The sequence below is a fragment of the Myxocyprinus asiaticus genome, chromosome 36 (genome assembly GCF_019703515.2).
Source record: "Myxocyprinus asiaticus isolate MX2 ecotype Aquarium Trade chromosome 36, UBuf_Myxa_2, whole genome shotgun sequence".
Taxonomy (NCBI): Eukaryota; Metazoa; Chordata; class Actinopteri; order Cypriniformes; family Catostomidae; genus Myxocyprinus; species Myxocyprinus asiaticus.
The window spans coordinates 33,468,996-33,488,048 of record NC_059379.1 but is presented as its reverse complement, the minus strand read 5'-3'; the positions used below and the strand labels follow the sequence as shown (position 1 = coordinate 33,488,048).

Below are 19,053 nucleotides of genomic sequence, written 5' to 3'. Positions count from 1 at the left end.
TAAAAAATCATAATTTCATTTGAGTTTGCAAGTTTTTATTTTGGGAGGCATTTGAGGGGCATCTCAGCAAAAGGGCAGGGTTTCCAGCCCCTAGAGCCACCCCTCTGCACGTGCCTGTGTCCAACTCAAAATTAACTTTGTTGTGTACTTAAGGCTTGTGAGACTTGTGCAGTTATTGACCAGTTGTTCGAGTTGTTCTAGTGGTTTTTTTTTATTATTATTATTTTTTTTTTAATAAATGGTACTTTTAAAAAAGTGTTGCCACATGTTACCAAATTATTACTATTATTATTATTATTTATGTATTTATGTATTTTATTTTATTTTTTCAAAAAGTTAGGTTGATTTTCTTTAGTATATTTGTTAAGTAAATAGTATGGACCAATTCATAATGTACTTAAAGAATCATTAAGGAACTAGAACTGTTAAATTCCTTATGATTTGCATCACTAGTTAATAACCACCTCAAGCAACACTGTTTCAAAAGTGTATATGAAAAAATACATAAACTGCAGGTTTGTATGTTCACTTGCAATTTTTTAGTCCTGAAATAAGCATGGACTTACCGTTAATGGACCATCTAGATTAATTTTACTGATTTCTGTCTCCCATTTTCACCTACCATAGAAACAACATATACTGTATTTAAATGTTATTTATTTATTTTTTAAATAGACCTTTCATACTACATCTTCTGTCTCTCTTGAACGACTAAAGATTATTTATGTCCTGTTTCCCAGGTGTCTGTGGTGAACCAGCTGGACATGCAGGTGGTCGTATCCAACGTGCCGCCCACCGTAGTTGACCAGAACAAGGATCAGCTGATTAGGTAATATATGAACACACACACTTCTTCAAAGATAAAACAGAATTTCCCAATATAGGCAGCCAGAGGGTGCTTTATGTTGTAATGTATACATGAGCACTTAACTCCTGCAGACACAGATGTTTATGTTGGGGATAAATCAGGGGGCAGCTTGACTCTGTCAGCCTCTCATACTCAGAATCAGGACCCTGACTGTGTAGCATCTGCCTCCGGAGCAGAATATCCAGATACCCCCTGTTCCTCTGTGGGCCATTAGCCAGAAATGATCATCACCTTCCTCTCTAATAATATGCCATATTGTAAGTGTGGATCTCATGAAAATATGTCCAGGTCACATTTCACCCCAGAATTAAAATAAATAAAACAAAAAAATATACAGTATAATTTGCATAAATAAAATGAAGCTTTTTTTTATTAAGTTCAATATAATAAAGATATTTGTATTGTGACATTGTGAGCAGTGTGTGGCATCAAAAGCAATAGAACCCCATTATAATCAATGATGCTGTCTACAATAAACGGGTGTTGCATTCCATTTTGCACTGCACACGCTAGCGCTACTGCACAAATTAAATGGTTTAGAACATCCGTTTCGACGCGTCCAGTGTAGTCAGCCTCAAGCCGTTGCATCGCGCAACGTCAACGGACGCGCCTAGTGTAGACAGGGTGTTATGCCGTTGATTAAACATGTTAATTCTGTACAATTAGTTATATAAAAATAACACTTAAAAAAATAATGCAATTAATCAAGCCCCTGAACAATAATAAGGAGCTTTCCTACCATCTGGGCAGTCTCGGCTTGAAGTACCACCTTTATGTCTGCACCTTCATGTTGAGTCTTAGGGGGCTTTCACACTGGGCACGTTTGCTGCGGTCCAAATCCAAGTGCGATTGTTCCCGGTGCCCCCCGCAGCTTTGGTCTGGTTTCACACTCACTTGATTCTATCGAACCCCGGTCCATTTGCGTTCATCTTACGTGACACAACGTGACTCATCATACTTTTTGTTTTTTTGTTATTTTGGTGCCATTATGCACAGCAGAGTGAACGACAACTGTGTATATGTGCGCTTCATGGTGTAACTCATGAGGTGTCCAGGGGAAGGTGGCTTGCTGCTGCTCACAAACGGCATTTTTGAGGAGACAGCTGATTGCAAGGAATTAATTTGCATTTTTGTTTACACTGCACACTTACTCACGCTCGTGTCCAAGGTGAAGTTATCGCCACTGTCATCTCCTATTATACCCTATATTTATAACCTATAATAGTATTTATATATACAGTGGTGTGAAAAAATCACTTTTTCACACAGGGCCATGTAGGTTTGGATTTTGTTTTCCCTTAATAATAACAACCTTCATTTAAAAACTGCATTTTGTGTTTACTTGTGTTATCTTTGACTAATATTTAAACTTGTTTGATGATCTGAAACATTTAAGTGTGACAAACATGCAAAAAAATAAGAAATCAGGAAGGGGGCAAACACTTTTTCACACCACTGTAGTATTTATAAGGTGTATAGATAGATAGATAGATAGATGTCATCATCGGCTAAAATGCATGTGCAGGTTACTTTACTTCCTGATTGAATGCGCACCCGAGTCCGAGTTGCTTTCACATTCACGCAAATCGCGCTACAGTTCCATTGCAACCGAACTCAGACCACCTCCTACAGGTAGTTTCGGGTTCAGTACCATGGTGCGCTCCCCGGTCCACATGACAGCTTTCACATTACCAATTTTTCATGCGAACCTTGCTGTGATTTGAACTAAACTGCCAGTGAAAGCACCCTTAGTCAGCAGGGGGCAGTAAGCACAACTCCAGCTGTACAAGCAACAAACCACACTCATCAGCACAGATGAGGACTTGTCCATGTGTTCAAACTAGGGGTGGGAAAATGCATCGATGCATCAATCTATCAAATACATTTTGATGCATCGATTCCGAAATTTAAGAATCGATTATCATTACATATTAATACCCAATGTGTCTGTCTCATATTACATGAACCTTCTCGCAACAGACACAGAGCAGAGCATGCAAGATTAAAAGGAAAGAAAGCACACTTTGAAGTAAGAAAGCTTGTGCAGCTGAGTTCACCCCGTGAACCTACATAAGATAATATGAATGGATGGATGGATGGATACTGCGAGTTCGGCTTTCTGTGTCATTATTCGAAACAGTTTGCATCCATTTGACCAATGTAAGTTCATTGTTGTTGCCATCTTTCCCGATTATGATATATATTATGTTAATATTGCTTTTATATCTCCATAAAATTTGTAATTTCTCCATAAAACAGTTTAACCATGAATAGAACTTGGCTTAAATAAATGTGACTGGTGGGCAGACATTGGCTGTGAACGAAAACGAATTGATTAATTCTCTTTATAGGGAATGTCACAGAATAGGGAGTGATTTCAGACTGTTCTGAAGGGAACTAACCAGTTGATTACAGTTACCTGTGATTGGTCAATGACATGCCGCAGCCACAAAAAGATAAAACATTTTTATCTTTCGCAGTGTTTGCCGCAATCCGTCCTGAATGACAATGCGATTGATTTCTCGTGAACAGGCTTGACAAGCGGAGGTGTCTCCGTTTAATATGTCGCCTCTTTCTCTATCCCAAAATGAATAGGGAACTCATGGTTACCACATCCCGTGTTACTGCCTTTACGTGCTACTAATAGACAGTTTTTCATTTCATGAACCTGCTCGATTAAATTCTGGATGTATCTGCCTCCACTTGACATTTCATCTGTAATTACTGGTTTCAGATTTCAGATTGCACGATGCATCGCAACGCATTGTAATTGTTAGGTAGAGAATCGTAATAGAATCGTTGAGAGTGAATCGTCACACCCCTAGTTCAAACACAGCTGGACGGAGTTTAACTCTGAATGCACTGGTCTCGAGAAATGTTTTTTCTTAGTTTCAAATGTAGGTTAACTTGAAACAGTTTCTTAAAAATGCTGTATACAATGCAACACAACCAAAGTGAGATGCTCCAAAACATCCGTCTGATGCCTGTGTACATAGAAGCGTCCATAGAAAAGCCCTTATAATAAGTGGACCTCGGACAGATTGACGAATTAAATTGCAAAATGTATTGTTGTGTTCAGTAATATGGATATAAACAATATATTGCTTTTTAAAGCCACTTTTTGTATTGTCTAATCAACGCTTTACTGGTCTGCCACAATAATGTAATGCATGTTATCTGAATTATTATATTTATTTAATATAATAATAATGTATTAATTATATGACATTTATATTTATTTAAATATAATTATGTATAATTATTTAATCATTGTATTTGATTACTTTTTATTTGTGGGCCTTTTGTGGCAAATATTGATGTGCAATTGATTGTGATTAGGGCTGGGAAATTTAACGCGTTCATTTCTGTGATTAATATTTTTTGTGTTAACATGTTTAAAACAATTAACACAATTAATGCAGTATGTGTTTTTTTTATTTTTTTTTACTTAAAACTTCACATGATAAGAGTTGGGGGTTCCAAGTTGGGGTGGGGTTAGGCCATCTGCTGCCTGCCAGGAACATACCCAGGCATCTTTGTACAATGGGCAAAACTTCACTAATGTTTTTCCCCACTTGCTGTGGCTAAAACTGGCATATATAATATTTTAGGAGGTACACACTTGACTTGACTGCATATCCTCGCACAGAAATTGATTGTGTGGAGCAGTCCACACATATTAATTATGCGCAACACATGTCCCTTGTATAATAAACACGGGAGTGGATTAACTGTATGGAGAATGGAGACTTCACCCACAAGCGGTGAACCACGTGTGCGAGCAATACGGGCAAGCTGCAGTATTGCTTTGCATCATCCCAAAACGCTCATTCACATTCATCTGAACCACTGTCAAAAGCAACGCCACCCGAGTGAGACCCAGCGTGTGCGTGACAGAGACTGAGAATGACCTGGATGTTCAGCAAGCTGCAGTCTGGTGTACTTGTAGAGACTGACTGGCAGACAGAGATTTTTAATAGTTTTAAGATTTTAAACTTCAGCATTTAATGTTTTATATCTGTATTTATAGTGTCTAATTATGCATTGGCAATGTACACTTAAGTTTCTCTTGCCAATAAAGTTTGCTATGAATTGAATCTGCCCATTTGATCCTTTTTATATAAAAAGTACACTGGAAAACGGCAGATGTATTTTTCCCAAATTGTAATTACAACATTCCCACTGATTTTATGGCATGTATACATATACTTGTATGAAAGATTAATACCTGTAAAAATGTGTCTAGCTCTATCTGAAAAAAATTAAAAATCATGTACTTATTTAAATAATTAAAATAAATGATGACTAACCAATTTCTTGCGAGTTCTTTGAGACAAAATGTGCAATTAATTAGTTAAAATCGATTCACAGCCATAATTGTGATTAATTTGATTAAACAATTGGCATCTCATGATTAGATGATACAAAATATGGCTTAAGAAGAACTCAGTATATTTTTTGTTTTATTTTCATATTATTGAATATAATATGCTCTGCTTTGAGTTCGTAAATCTGTCCTAGTGTTCTTACAGAAGGTGTTCTTGTGTTCCGTCTGTGCTATTTTTAATTGTCGCTCTATGTAGATGTGCGTGCCTCAGACGGACGTGTTTGGAGTGTCTCACTGGTTTTCAGCATCATAAACGCCACGTATTTAGGATGCTGTGTCAAGTTAAAAGTAGTGGAAACTTTGAAAATCGTGTCTCAAGATTCTTCTATTCTGTTGTGCTTCGCCTACCTGTTGTGCTTTCTCAGTGAGCGCTTCTCATTCTGTGGCTGCACTGCTTGTGAGGTTTGTTGAGGCGCACTGCCACCTATTGACATGGCTCGTAAAAACAGATGTACTTCAAGCTTGAATTGCTCGTATTGTAGGAGAATTCGTACTTTTATTCTGGAAGATCCATACACGTCAGGGGGCATGATTAATTGAATTTATTTTTTTTAAATCGACAGCCCAAATATATATATATATATATATATATATATATATATATATATATACAGGTGCATCTCAATAAATTAGAATGTCGTGGAAAAGTTCATTTATTTCAGTAATTCAACTCAAATTGTGAAACTCGTGTATTAAATAAATTCAGTGCACACAGACTGAAGTAGTTTAAGTCTTTGGTTCTTTTAATTGTGATGATTTTGGCTCACATTTAACAAAAACCCACCAATTCACTATCTCAACAAATTACAATACATCATAAGACCAATAAAAAAAACATTTTTAGTGAATTGTTGGCCTTCTGGAAAGTATGTTCATTTACTGTATATGTACTCAATACTTGGTAGGGGCTCCTTTTGCTTTAATTACTGCCTCAATTCGGCGTGGCATGGAGGTGATCAGTTTGTGGCACTGCTGAGGTGGTATGGAAGCCCAGGTTTCTTTGACAGTGGCCTTCAGCTCATCTGCATTTATTGGTCTCTTGTTTCTCATTTTCCTCTTGACAATACCCCATAGATTCTCTATGGGATCAGGTCTGGTGAGTTTGCTGGCCAGTCAAGCACACCAACACCATGGTCATTTAACCAACTTTTGGTGCTTTTGGCAGTGTGGGCAGGTGCCAAATCCTGCTGGAAAATGAAATCAGCATCTTTAAAAAGCTGGTCAGCAGAAGGAAGCATGAAGTGCTCCAAAATGTCTTGGTAAACGGGTGCAGTGACTTTGGTTTTCAAAAAACACAATGGACCAACACCAGCAGATGACATTGCACCCCAAATCATCACAGACTGTGGAAACTTAACACTGGACTTCAAGCAACTTGGGCTATGAGCTTCTCCACCCTTCCTCCAGACTCTAGGACCTTGGTTTCCAAATGAAATACAAAACTTGCTCTCATCTGAAAAGAGGACTTTGGAACACTGGGCAACAGTCCAGTTCTTCTTCTCCTTAGCCCAGGTAAGACGCCTCTGACATTGTCTGTGGTTCAGGAGTGGCTTGACAAGAGGAATACGACAACTGTAGCCAAATTCCTTGACATGTCTGTGTGTTGTGGCTCTTGATGCCTTGACCCCAGCCTCAGTCCATTCCTTGTGAAGTTCACCCAAATTCTTGAATCGATTTTGCTTGACAATCCTCATAAGGCTGCGGTTCTCTCGGTTGTGCATCTTTTTCTTCCACACTTTTTCCTTCCACTCAACTTTCTGTTAACATGCTTGGATACAGCACTCTGTGAACAGCCAGCTTCTTTGGCAATGAATGTTTGTGGCTTACCCTCCTTGTGAAGGGTGTCAATGATTGTCTTCTGGACAACTGTCAGATCAGCAGTCTTCCCCATGATTGTGTAGCCTAGTGAACCAAACTGAGAGACAATTTTGAAGGCTCAGGAAACCTTTGCAGGTGTTTTGAGTTGATTAGCTGATTGGCATGTCACCATATTCTAATTTTTTGAGATAGTGAATTGGTGGGTTTTTGTTAAATGTGAGCCAAAATCATCACAATTAAAAGAACCAAAGACTTAAACTACTTCAGTCTGTGTGCACTGAATTTATTTAATACACGAGTTTCACAATTTGAGTTGAATTACTGAAATAAATGAACTTTTCCACGACATTCTAATTTATTGAGATGCACCTGTATATATATATATATATATATATATATATAATGTTAACACGCCTGTTGCTACTACCGATTGGATGGTTTAGTGAGGTCCTCAGATTGGCCCCGCCAAATCAAACCAGCCCATTTGGCACCAACAATCATGCTATGCTCCAAATCACTGAGATCACATTTTTCCCCATTCTGATTATTGATGTGAACATTAACTGAAGCTCCTGACCCATATCTGAATGATTTTATGCACTGCACTGCTGCCACACAATTGGCTAATTAGATAATTGCATGGATGCAATTATCTAATTGGACTCAAGATGGCGCCGAGTATGGCTGCTGCGTTGCGAGCTCCGACACAACATAGTAGTGTTTTGTTTGTTTTGTTCACAATTCTTATGTTTTTTGTCTTGGATGTTGTTGGCCTTATTGTCTACGACAGACAAACACTTTTGGACATTGGTTCAGCAATTTCACACCATAAACCGGACTTCAAATTTCTCAATGCCGACCCGCTGTTTACAAACACGCAAGCGGAGCCCTTTGTCTGGGCAGCACGGCAGCGGAAACGCAAAAGGAAAAGGGCCGGCGTTCTCATCAGAGTAAGACGCTGCGCAAATCGACCCCCGCTACCCACTATTCTACTGGCAAATGTTCAGTCTCTGGATAACAAGCTCTGCAAGCTGAAAGCGCGGATCTCTTTCCAACGAGATACAAGGGACTGCTGCATTATCTGCCTTACGGAAACTTGGATGTCTGCGGAGATTCCAGACTCAGCCATTGAACCTGCGGGGTTCTCTGTGCACCAAGCGGACAGAGCGAAAGACCTCTCAGGTAAAACCAGAGGTGGTAGTGTATGTTTATGATCAACAAATCCTGGTGTGATCAGAGGAACGTACATTCTATCAAGTCTTTCTGCTCTCCTGATCTGGAATTTCTCATGCTTCTGTGTCGACCATTCTGGCTACCGAGGGAATTCACAGCGGTCATTATCACTGCTGTGTACATCCCGCCACAAGCCGACACAGACCGGGCACTCAAGGAACTGTATGGGAGTATAAGTGAGCAGGAAACCACGCACCCTGAGGCCATGTTCATTGTGACCGGGGACTTTAATAAAGCCAGTTTAAAATCAGTCGCACCAAAATACCACCAGCACATTAGTTTCAACACACGAGGGGACCGGGTTTTGGACCATTGCTACTCTCCCTTCCGGGATGGCTACAAATCCCTCCCCCGCCCACCATTTGGCAAATCGGACCACTCTTCCATTCTGCTTCTGCCCGCTTACAGGCAGAAACTGAAACAGGAAGCACCCACCCTCAGAACGATCCAGTGCTGGTCGGACCAATCAGATTCTACGCTACAAGATTGTTTTGATCACACGGACTGGGAAATGTTCCGGTCCGCCTCTGATGACGACATCGAGCTTTACGCTGATAGCATAATGTGTTTCATCAAAAAGTGCGTGGAGGACATGGTTCCAACCAGAACTATACGGATCTATCCGAATCAGAAACCATGGATAAATAACGATATTCGCACGACACTTAATGTGCGGACCTCTGCTTTTAATTCCGGGAACACGGAGGAGCATAAACAAGCCAGTTATGAAAAACGATCAGAACCGCAAAACGCCAGTACAGGAGCAAGATTGAAGGACAGTTTAACACCACCAACTCTCGAAGCATGTGGCAGGGAATTAACATCAGCACAACCTCTCCCTCAACGTCAGTAAGACAAAGGAGCTTGTGGTGGACTTCAGAAGAAAAGACAGAGAACACAGTCCCATCACCATCAATGGAGCACCAGTGGAGAGAGTCAGCAGCTTCAAGTTCCTGGGTGTCCACATCACTGAGGAACTCACATGGTCCATCCACACTGAAGTCGTTATGAAGAAGGCTCATCAGTGCCTCTTCTTCCTGAGACGGCTGAGGAAGTTTGGAATGAACCGCCACATCCTCACACGGTTCTACACCTGCACTGTAGAGAGCATCCTGACTGGCTGCATCTCCGCCTCGTACGGCAATAGCACCGCCCACAACCACAAAGCACTGCAAAGGGTGGTGTGAACTGCCAGACACATCATCGGAGGTGAGCTTCCCTCCCTCCAGGAAATATATACAAGGCGGTGTGTGAAAAAAAGCTCGGAGGATCATCAGAGACTCCAGCCACACGAGCCACGGGCTGTTCTCACTGCTACCATCAGGTAGGCGGTATCGCAGCATCAGGACCCGCACCAGCCGACTCCATGATAGCTTCTTCCCCCAAGCAATCTTCCCACAATCAAAATACATCAGCACTGCACTTTATTACCCTTACTCTTATATCTCACACCGGACTGTCATAAATTATATTATTATTATATTATATTCTCTCTTAACAACTGACTATCAACCGACAGCCTGAATGTCAATACAGTACAATACTGTACATTCTATATATACTACTATATATACTTTTTTATATATTTTTATTTTTTATTTTTATTGAATAATGTGTATCTATATAGTGTGTATTGTATACTGTACAGTGTATGCTATTATTTGTATATTGTTGAGTGTAATTATGTGTATATCAGATGTTTAAATTGTGTTGTGTTAATTTGATGTTATTGTAAATTGGTATATGTCTCATCACTGTCACGACTGCTATGTTGATCGGAACTGCACCCAAGAATTTCACACACCATTGCACTTGTGTATATGGCTGTGTGACAATAAAGTGATTTGATTTTATTTGATTTGGGATGATTGTTGGTGTCAGACGGGCTGGTTTGAGTATTTCTGTAACTGCTGATCTCCTGGGATTTTCACACATAACAGCCTCTAGACTTTACTTCGAATGGTGCCAAAAACAAAAAACATCCAGTGAGCGGCAGTTTTGCGGACGGAAATGCCTTGTTGATGAGAAAGGTCAACAGAGAATGGCCTGACTGGTTCGAACTGACAGAGTCTATGGTAACTCAGATAATTGCTCTGTACAATTGTGGTGAGAAGAATATCATCTCAGAATGCTATTCTGAGCTGATTCGACAACGACAACGAATTTCATGATCGATTAGTTGGATATTTGCAGTAAGCACGGAGAAGCCCCGTCAGTGACGTCATTTCACAGCCAAGTGAAAAAAATTTGTTGCATGATGAAACTCGTTTGAAAAACAGCTGAGACGAGTTAAAATGGGAAAAACACGACCCAAGATGTCCAGTGCACAAGAGCACTTTATAAACACTTCAAAGAAGATCATAATAAGCATACAGTTTAATGTGGAGCAGTTGCTGCATCAGGTGCATTGACAGAGTGATTGTCTCGTTTGATGTTTGAGAGTTGTTTCTCTCCAGTGCATCACTTACATTTTACTGCTATTTTCTATATTTTATAATGTAAACATGTTATGAATTCAAAATAAGCTGCGTATTTCACAAAACGTTGTTTTTACCACAAGCGAGTCTCCGTTAAACTCTAAATGAGCAAGCGAGCACGCGCATCCGAGTCAATCAAACCGATCGCAATGGAGAAACGGAGCACAATCATTTTGATTAAACTGTCCAACATCATACCATGATTTCAGTTTAAATGTAATCAGTTGTGCAGCTTTTATGGATATCAGACTGAAGTCTCAGCAGTCAAGGTATGCCGGTTTTTATGGTGTTTTCTCCTGCTCATATAAGCACATGTTATACAGTGAGCACCGGCATGAGTCTTTTCAGTGCAAGAGTGAATTTGCACTGCGTTTACAGATGATTGGACTATGTTAAACTGTATAATGCTTAATATAATGTATAATAATGCTAAGGGTCCTGATATTTGAAAGTCCTCCTGATACTGCCACATGAAATGTCTGATTTCACTAGTAAATTTATGCTATGGCAAACATTATTTTACTGGATGACCATACACATTTTTTTTAAAAGAATAGTTTAGAACACAGGTGCCCAAACTAGGGCTCATGGGCCAAAGTTGGCCTATGATGAACTTTGATTTGGCCCGCATTGCCATAGAATTTGTTTTATTATTATTATAAAAAAACAAATTACAAAAAAATGGCATTGATGCAGTTCTTCATTTTTAATTAATCTTTTTGTTTTAACATTTTTTGTTTTATTTTTGCATTACAAATACTATAGCTTATTTGATTTTATTTTTTTTTACATGTATATGTGTACTTCAATGACCTTTAAATAAGTGCTGTCTGAAAATTTGCTCCATTGGCCATCCCAGGTGCCACCCCAAAATCTATTATTTGCCAGCTCCAAAGTCGGAGGTGGGTATTCAATACCGCCAGACAAACCTAGTTGGTTTAAAACAGAGCGGGAACTGAAGCAGTGTCAAGAAATGACAGGTAATTAGGTGGACTCACGGAACAGTGCATACAGTCATCCGAAATGAAATATGTCTTGAACGTGTACTATACGTTGTGCAACATTTCATATTCACACGCACCCATGAAGCGGGTTTGATAAAGCCAGGTGATGGAGCGTTTCAGTATAAACAACGGTTCCATTCACTCCAAACACCGCACAACATTACGACAAGCACTATAAGTGAACAGACCAGTACTCTCAAAAATACCTTTTCTGCCAGCTAGACAAAAACGGTAATGCAGTAAACTAATTCTTCATATTTCATCTTATTCTGACTAAAACCCGTTTTGGGGTGTGTATCTGTGTGCATCGTACTGTAATTCATTTGTCAGATGTGATATCTCGTGTACATTTTACAGTATTGTCCTATCACATTTGGCAGTCCCAATAAATGGTAATACTGAGTGAAATCAAGGACAATGTGTAGCCTAGGTCTATGATAAGAAATATATTTAATATCTTCTTTGTCACAAAACAAAACTACATATATATTTGTGTGTGTATATATATATATATATATATATATATATATATATTTTTTTTTTCTTTTTTTTTTTGTGTATTTCTATATATACTTATATTCTATTGGCTTTATTATTATTATTATTATTATTATTATTATTATTATTATTGCTGTATTGTTTGTGTACTGGAAGCTTTTGTCACCAAGAAAAATTCATTGTACACTGGTGGCCAAAAGTTTGGAATAATGTTCAGATTTTGCTGTTTCGGAAGGAAATTGGTACTTTAATTCACCAAAGTGGCATTCAACTGATCACAAAGTATAGTCAGGACATTACTGATGTAAAAAACAGCACCATCACTATTTGGAAAAAGTCATTTTTGATCAAATCTAGACATGGCCCCATTTCCAGCAGCCATCACTCCAACACCTTATCCTTGAGTAATCATGCTAAATTGATCATTTGGTACTAGAAAATCACTTGCCATAATATAAAGCGCAGTTGAAAGCTATTTGGTTCATTATATTCCAAACTTTTGTCTGCCAGTGTATGTGTAAGCATACTTGGCAATAAAGCTGATTCTGATTCTGATTTTTTGCATTTTTGTTCTGTGATTGCAGACTAACTTTCTGGGCACTTAAAGGAATGTTCCGAGTTAAAAACATGTTAAAATGTATCAGTAGCATTTGTGGCATAATGTTGATTACCACAGACAATACTTTCAACTCATGCATCAATAAAAATAAATAAATAAAAAAAACCTCACAGAAATCCATGAGCCTGCTTGCTGGAGATTTTAAAAAGCAGCAATGTGAAGCTTGTATTTTTGTTAAAGTACTTACATAAATGTTTCAGTAAAACATTTTTATGTTTTACATCTTATTACATTATTAAAACTGGTAACTTTCACATGATATGTATAATTTTAAATATACTGTATTATTTTTATATGTAATATATGATTTTATACTGTAATTTTTTGCTTTATTTAGCCTTTTGATGAAAAGTCCTTTAAATTTAGTCAATGTTTTATATTGTGTCAATATGTCATTTTCAATATTGTAAGTAAATTTTACTGTAAAATGTCATAAAATTTTAGTTGACAAAAGTAACATATTTTAGTTGATGATAATGTGCAAAATGACAAAAACATGCATTGAACTGTACCAGACCAAAAATTAAACAAATATTCAAATATTTTATAAAAATATATGAAATGCTTACAATTATTTAAGCATTTATCAGACAAACACCAAATGAAAAAACTGTCCTGAAAACAAACCCTCCTGAAATAATAGCAAATAATGAATATACTGAAGTATTAGCTGATTTTAACAGGTCCCCTGTTGTGAATTCCTCACGTTTAGACAGTTTAGCATATAGCAGTATGTGTAGCATGTTTTTAAGGAAACAGTGTATTCACAATGCATGTTGTATGTATAGCTGATTATTCTCACATACAGTATATAGGATATGTTTGAATGAGGTGATTAACCCTTTTGTAAAGTTCATTGTAAAGGTGTTCAGCTCTTGCAGCTCACACAGTTCAAGCGGAAAAAACTCCCTAACATACTTTGATTGGATTATTTCAATAAATTCTTTCTAGATTTGTTTATCTTTATGGTGTTAGTGCATTGATAATATATTGCAGTATTTATTCTCATCATTTTCATCAACAGTATATTTTAATAAAAAATGTCTGATTATCGTCATGATGCGTCTTTTCCATCTCTTCATTATTATCGTTGGCAAAATCAAAAAACCCTTCATCAGCAAACATTTTCATCAGTAATTTTGTTAATGAGATTAACACTGCTTAAAGGGCACTTAGTCTATGGACCGTCAGGGCAGACACCATTTTTAATTTTACACAAATTAATATGAGGCTGAAAGGGGTTGACGAACAGTCTGTTCATGATTTGTATTGTTGAATACCACAGTGTTGATTAGTTAGCCAGCAAAACATTGAAAACAGAAAACATTCCAGTGGACAAAATTCTAGAAAACATGGGTTGTGAAAATTAAAAGTGGCATTATACGTTTATCCACAGACATTGCTTCTATCACTCATAGGCTCATTAACATTAAATATGGCATCTACACTGACTAATGTCCTCAGTGTAGCGCTTTCCTTTGATAAGTCAATAAAATATTGTCTCAAGTAGCTTTGAAAATTCACTTCCTATTTTTATTCTCTATATTTCTCTGTATCTCAATGCAGGATTTTAGAACATTTTGTCCAGGACCAGATCGCTGGAGCTAAAGTAGTTGTGGAGTCTATTGGGCCGCGGCGTTTCGGTGACAGTTACGAGCAGGAGGACTACTCAAAATCTGACCTGATGGTTTACGCCATCGATCCTCTGACCAACAGAGCGCTCTCAAGGCAGGAGCTCTTCAAGTGAGTGCCTCCTCTCATCCAACACACCCTCTCAAACACCTCTTCTGCTGTGCTCTTTCCTTTCTTAACCCCTGACCTTTCCCTCAACCCATGCCCTTAACCATGGTTGACACGTTTGTCAAGTCTGGCCTTTGAAAGGTCATCAATTCAGCTGTGCTCGGAATAAAGCTCTGCCCCATTTAAGCAAAGTACTCACTGACATGCTGGGAAAACCTTATTTATCAGAAATGTTTAGTAATTAGCTAGTTGTATCTCCCAGACTTCATTAGCATTACATTAAATGGTTACATTACCCAAACATGAAAATTCTGTCATCATTTACTCACCCTCATGTTTTATCCAAACCTGTATTGACTTGATTCAATAAATCGAAAAATAGAAATTTCAAGAATGTAGAAACTTTTCTTTTCCATACAACAAAAGCATACTAAGACCACAGACTGTCAAGCTTTAAAAATGAAAAAAAAAAAAAAAAAAAAAAAATCATAATAGTAAATCATACAACTTCTACACTATATTCCAAGTCTACTGAAGTCTTGTATTATGAACAGACCAAAATTGAAGGTGTTATTCATTGAAAATCTTCCCCTCTACCGTAACTTTGAAATCTAATTTGCACATGCGCAGATTCAAACTTGGCATGCCAAGATGCATTGCACCAGGTTTGACATTACTGATGTCAAACATTATTGGTTCTTGCATGTCTCCTAACCAAACAAGACATGCAAAGTTTGAATATGTGTCAATTTGTGGAATAATATCAGTTAATAGCTGCTTAAATTTTGGTCTGTTCCTCAAACAATGGCTTTGTATGGCTTCGGTATTGTCAATGGTAGATACAAATTGTGTTTTTATGGTATAGTTGCCAAAGTAAAAGATCAGTTAGACTACATGGCATTACATGGACTATACATAGTATTGTGCATGTATAGTGATGGGCATGCATTTTCGGGGCTGTATGCGGCAGCTGAGCAACTGCCTTTGAGATGAATGGTAATGCTAACTGATAGCTTTCTCCAGGTACATTAGACCTCTTTGGGCTGGGCTACTCAAGACTGCAAAATGTCTTGATGTGCACAGCCTGATTGCATGAACATTACATGATCATGGCAACATTTTTGCAAAACTAAATTGCGTGCTTCATTCCACATTTCACTGCAGTTTCCCATTGAAATGTCCAGCGGGGGCTCAAAAAGCAAGTGAAATGGTGTCGCAATCAGACGTTGTTTTTAAGATGGATATTTGATGGAGGTTTAACTGAGTAAAATGGACCTCCCTAACGTAAAACTTCAACCTAACCAATAGTGTCCTAAAAGGAAAAGTGATATGAAAAACACATTTTCTAAAGCAACCAAGTCATTTTGCGTTACTTCTAAGACTTTCGTCTGACATGTCAGCTTTTGTGCTTGGCTGGGCTTGAACTGCTGTCTTCCGAGTTCAAAATCCAACACTGTATCAGGTGAGCTACTGCAGAAGCTAATCTCTTTGGAATAAGTGTATAAATGTAGGTGGGTCTGTAATACAAGCGTTAACAGAACGTTTTTCAAATGATGTGTTAGATTAAAGTTTTTGGATATCATAACATAACAGTTTTCATACCTGCCAACATCGGATTGTGAAAAATAGGGAGATTTTTTTTTGTGGGGCATGGGGGTACATTGTTCATATGTGCGGGGAACTGCAGCTGGTGGAGTTTCTGGTGCCCCCTTAGGGTAATATGCGCATAGGGAATGGCAGTACCAGTCAGTGATACTTCATTGAAGATTAATAATAACAAGAAATGTATTCAGATGGTCCCTTACCACCATCTACTTTTAGCAATAAATATAAGTAATTAATTATAAAAAGTGTATATCCATTCTTATATGCTGAGAACTTTCCTGACCCATGACTTACAGAAAAATATAATTATTTGTATTTCTTTGATTATTTATTTTCTTTACCTTATTTATGTATACATCTTTGTTGGTTTATATGTATTTTAAAGTTTTTTTATTATTATTATTATTTACTTTATTTTTATTATTTATTTATTTTTCCTTTAACTGTACTTGTTCTCTTTATGACTTCATGACATATTCTTACATTGTTGGATCTGTGTACATGTTATTGAACATTTATATTAAACCCTCTCTTTTTTTTTCAATAATAATTTAAACACAATGTGTGGACTTTTCAGATGGTCCCTTACCACACCCTCCATAGTATTAGCACGTTTCAGCACAGTGTGTGGACTTTTCAGATGACCCCTTACCCACCATATGAAACATTTCCAACTTAAAACAATATTAAATTAATGATCTGGAACGATTTCGCTGTGACACCATCTGACCAACTTACGGGACAAATCACATCCCATATTGATTTGAAACGGGACACATCATTTCATACTTAAATACGGGACGATGGGTGGCCACCCTACCTGGAGGTCTAAAACATTATCATGAGCAAAATGTATTTGCATAAAATCATTTATTGGGAGAAATTACAGCGGGAGGAGGGGTGGAAAAATGGGAAAAACCCGATAAAATCGGGAGTGTTGACAGGTATGGTGTTTGAGTAATAGTGCGGAAAATAAGTGTTTATAAAGTCATAATCAGCTGTTGTAGCCTTGATTTGTATGAAAGTGAATAAAACGCACAGTTGTTGTAGCACCTCTAGTGTTCATTTCATCAAGAAACCACAGAAAAACGTAGAACTCGCCACATAAAGGTATGTTCGTAAAAATGTAGTCATAGTAAGGTTCATTCTTTGAGACTAGGTTGGTTGTGCTACCATGGTTGTGACTGGTGAGGACAAAAACTCTGCTTTATCGCTTTATGGAAGGCCAGATGTTTAATCATGCATGTGGTTTGCTACAGGTTTTTAGATGGGAAGTTATTGGACATCAATAAGGAGTTCCAGCCATACCTAGGTCGTGGAGGACGTATTCTGGAGATCCGCACGCCGGATGTGGTGAAGAGCGTGAAGAAGGCAGTTCAGTCTGTTGGATACACTGAAGGAGCCCTACTGGCCCTGGCCGTCATCATCATCATGTGCTGTATCCCAGCCATCCTCATCGTCATCATCACCTACAGACAGTGAGTGGCACCACCATAGGCTAGTCCACATGACAGCAACAATTAAAATGCTTGTTAAAGATCTAAAAAGGGTTGCCAAGCCTGTGTGAAAAAAGACAGTCCATAAAACCAGCCCTATACAAAAAATCGAAAGACACCACACATTTTAGAGTCTCTACTATGCAAATATATAGAAACTAGCTATCAACAAATTTATCTGTTGTGAATTTTTGATGATTTTCAATTTAGTTTTTAACAGAAATTTTAATTTGTTGCTTTCATACCTTGTGTGGGAATAAGGATTAATAAGTGGGAAGAGTGTTTGGACTGCAGATTTCTCACTTCGCAACCAAGTTAAGTTAAAAACCTCTTGTTGCATTAAGTAGGCAGCTACTCTCTGCTGGGATTTCAGAGCAACATTTTTACTTTTCACATTCTTTCTTTTCAATTCACTATGGTTACACCTTTGAGAACAGTCTAATCTTCTACTTTTTCAGCATGAAAGCAGATTAATTATGGCCATGAGAGGTAAAAATGAGACACTGCCTGTGTTTAAGGGCGAGTTTTACATTTGGTGTCAGCTGAGGCAGTGGCATATGGCAGAAGTGCAGATGTCAGGGGCACACAATTGGAAAGAGAGCAGAGAATTTTCAGGAAAGAAATGAGAAAGTTTGAGCTGGTGAAATGAGGATCACTCTGGAATCATTGAGAACTCAGTTCAGGATGAAGATAATTAATACTCGAGGGGAAGAACGAGGAGATTTCCTCATTCCTAATGCAGTTTTGTGGCTGGAATCCAGCACATGTTTGATACTTGTTTGATATTGTTGTGCAATACAGTGTGTCCTGTTTTTCCCTGTTGTTACACCATGAGTCATCGTCCAATTTATCTCTCTCTTTTCTTTTCACAATGCTTCGACTTCAGATTCAAAGAGTAAGTATGTTTCTGTACTGTCAGTCTTGCATTCATTATGATCCATTGGTTCTAAGTCTTAAACATTTCTCCTCTCAAGCATTCTCAAAGTCGGTGGTTCTCAGCTGGTTTTGCTTCAGAACAAAAAATGTACATTAAGTGGCAACCCAAAAGAGTCATACAAAGATATTCTTAAAATTATTGAAATTTATTAATGGTTATTTATTAAAATTACAGTGAAACACTTTTGGAAAAAACTCAACAGGCTTTTTTTACATAGTTTGAGAGTTTGGATTTGAGATGGCTCTTGAATTTTGATGGTTTCATTCTCTCTGCAGCCAATAATTCACCACACAAAACACATTGTGGTCAGTACAAAACTTGTTTTTTCTCATTTCAACCTGTATTTAAAGTAGTTGCAGATGTATTTATTG

General features: G+C 37.9%; 1 protein-coding gene across 1 annotated transcript in view; it reads left to right on the top strand.

Annotated features, from left to right (window-relative positions):
* Positions 1–19,053, top strand: part of pcdh15b (protocadherin-related 15b) — a 423,399-nt gene that overhangs the window by 366,198 nt on the left and 38,148 nt on the right. The window contains exons 29-32 of the mRNA XM_051673714.1: positions 741–829; positions 14,471–14,647; positions 17,509–17,727; positions 18,632–18,640. Coding sequence (XP_051529674.1) covers positions 741–829; positions 14,471–14,647; positions 17,509–17,727; positions 18,632–18,640 — 494 coding nt within the window. The remainder of the gene's footprint in view (positions 1–740; positions 830–14,470; positions 14,648–17,508; positions 17,728–18,631; positions 18,641–19,053) is intronic.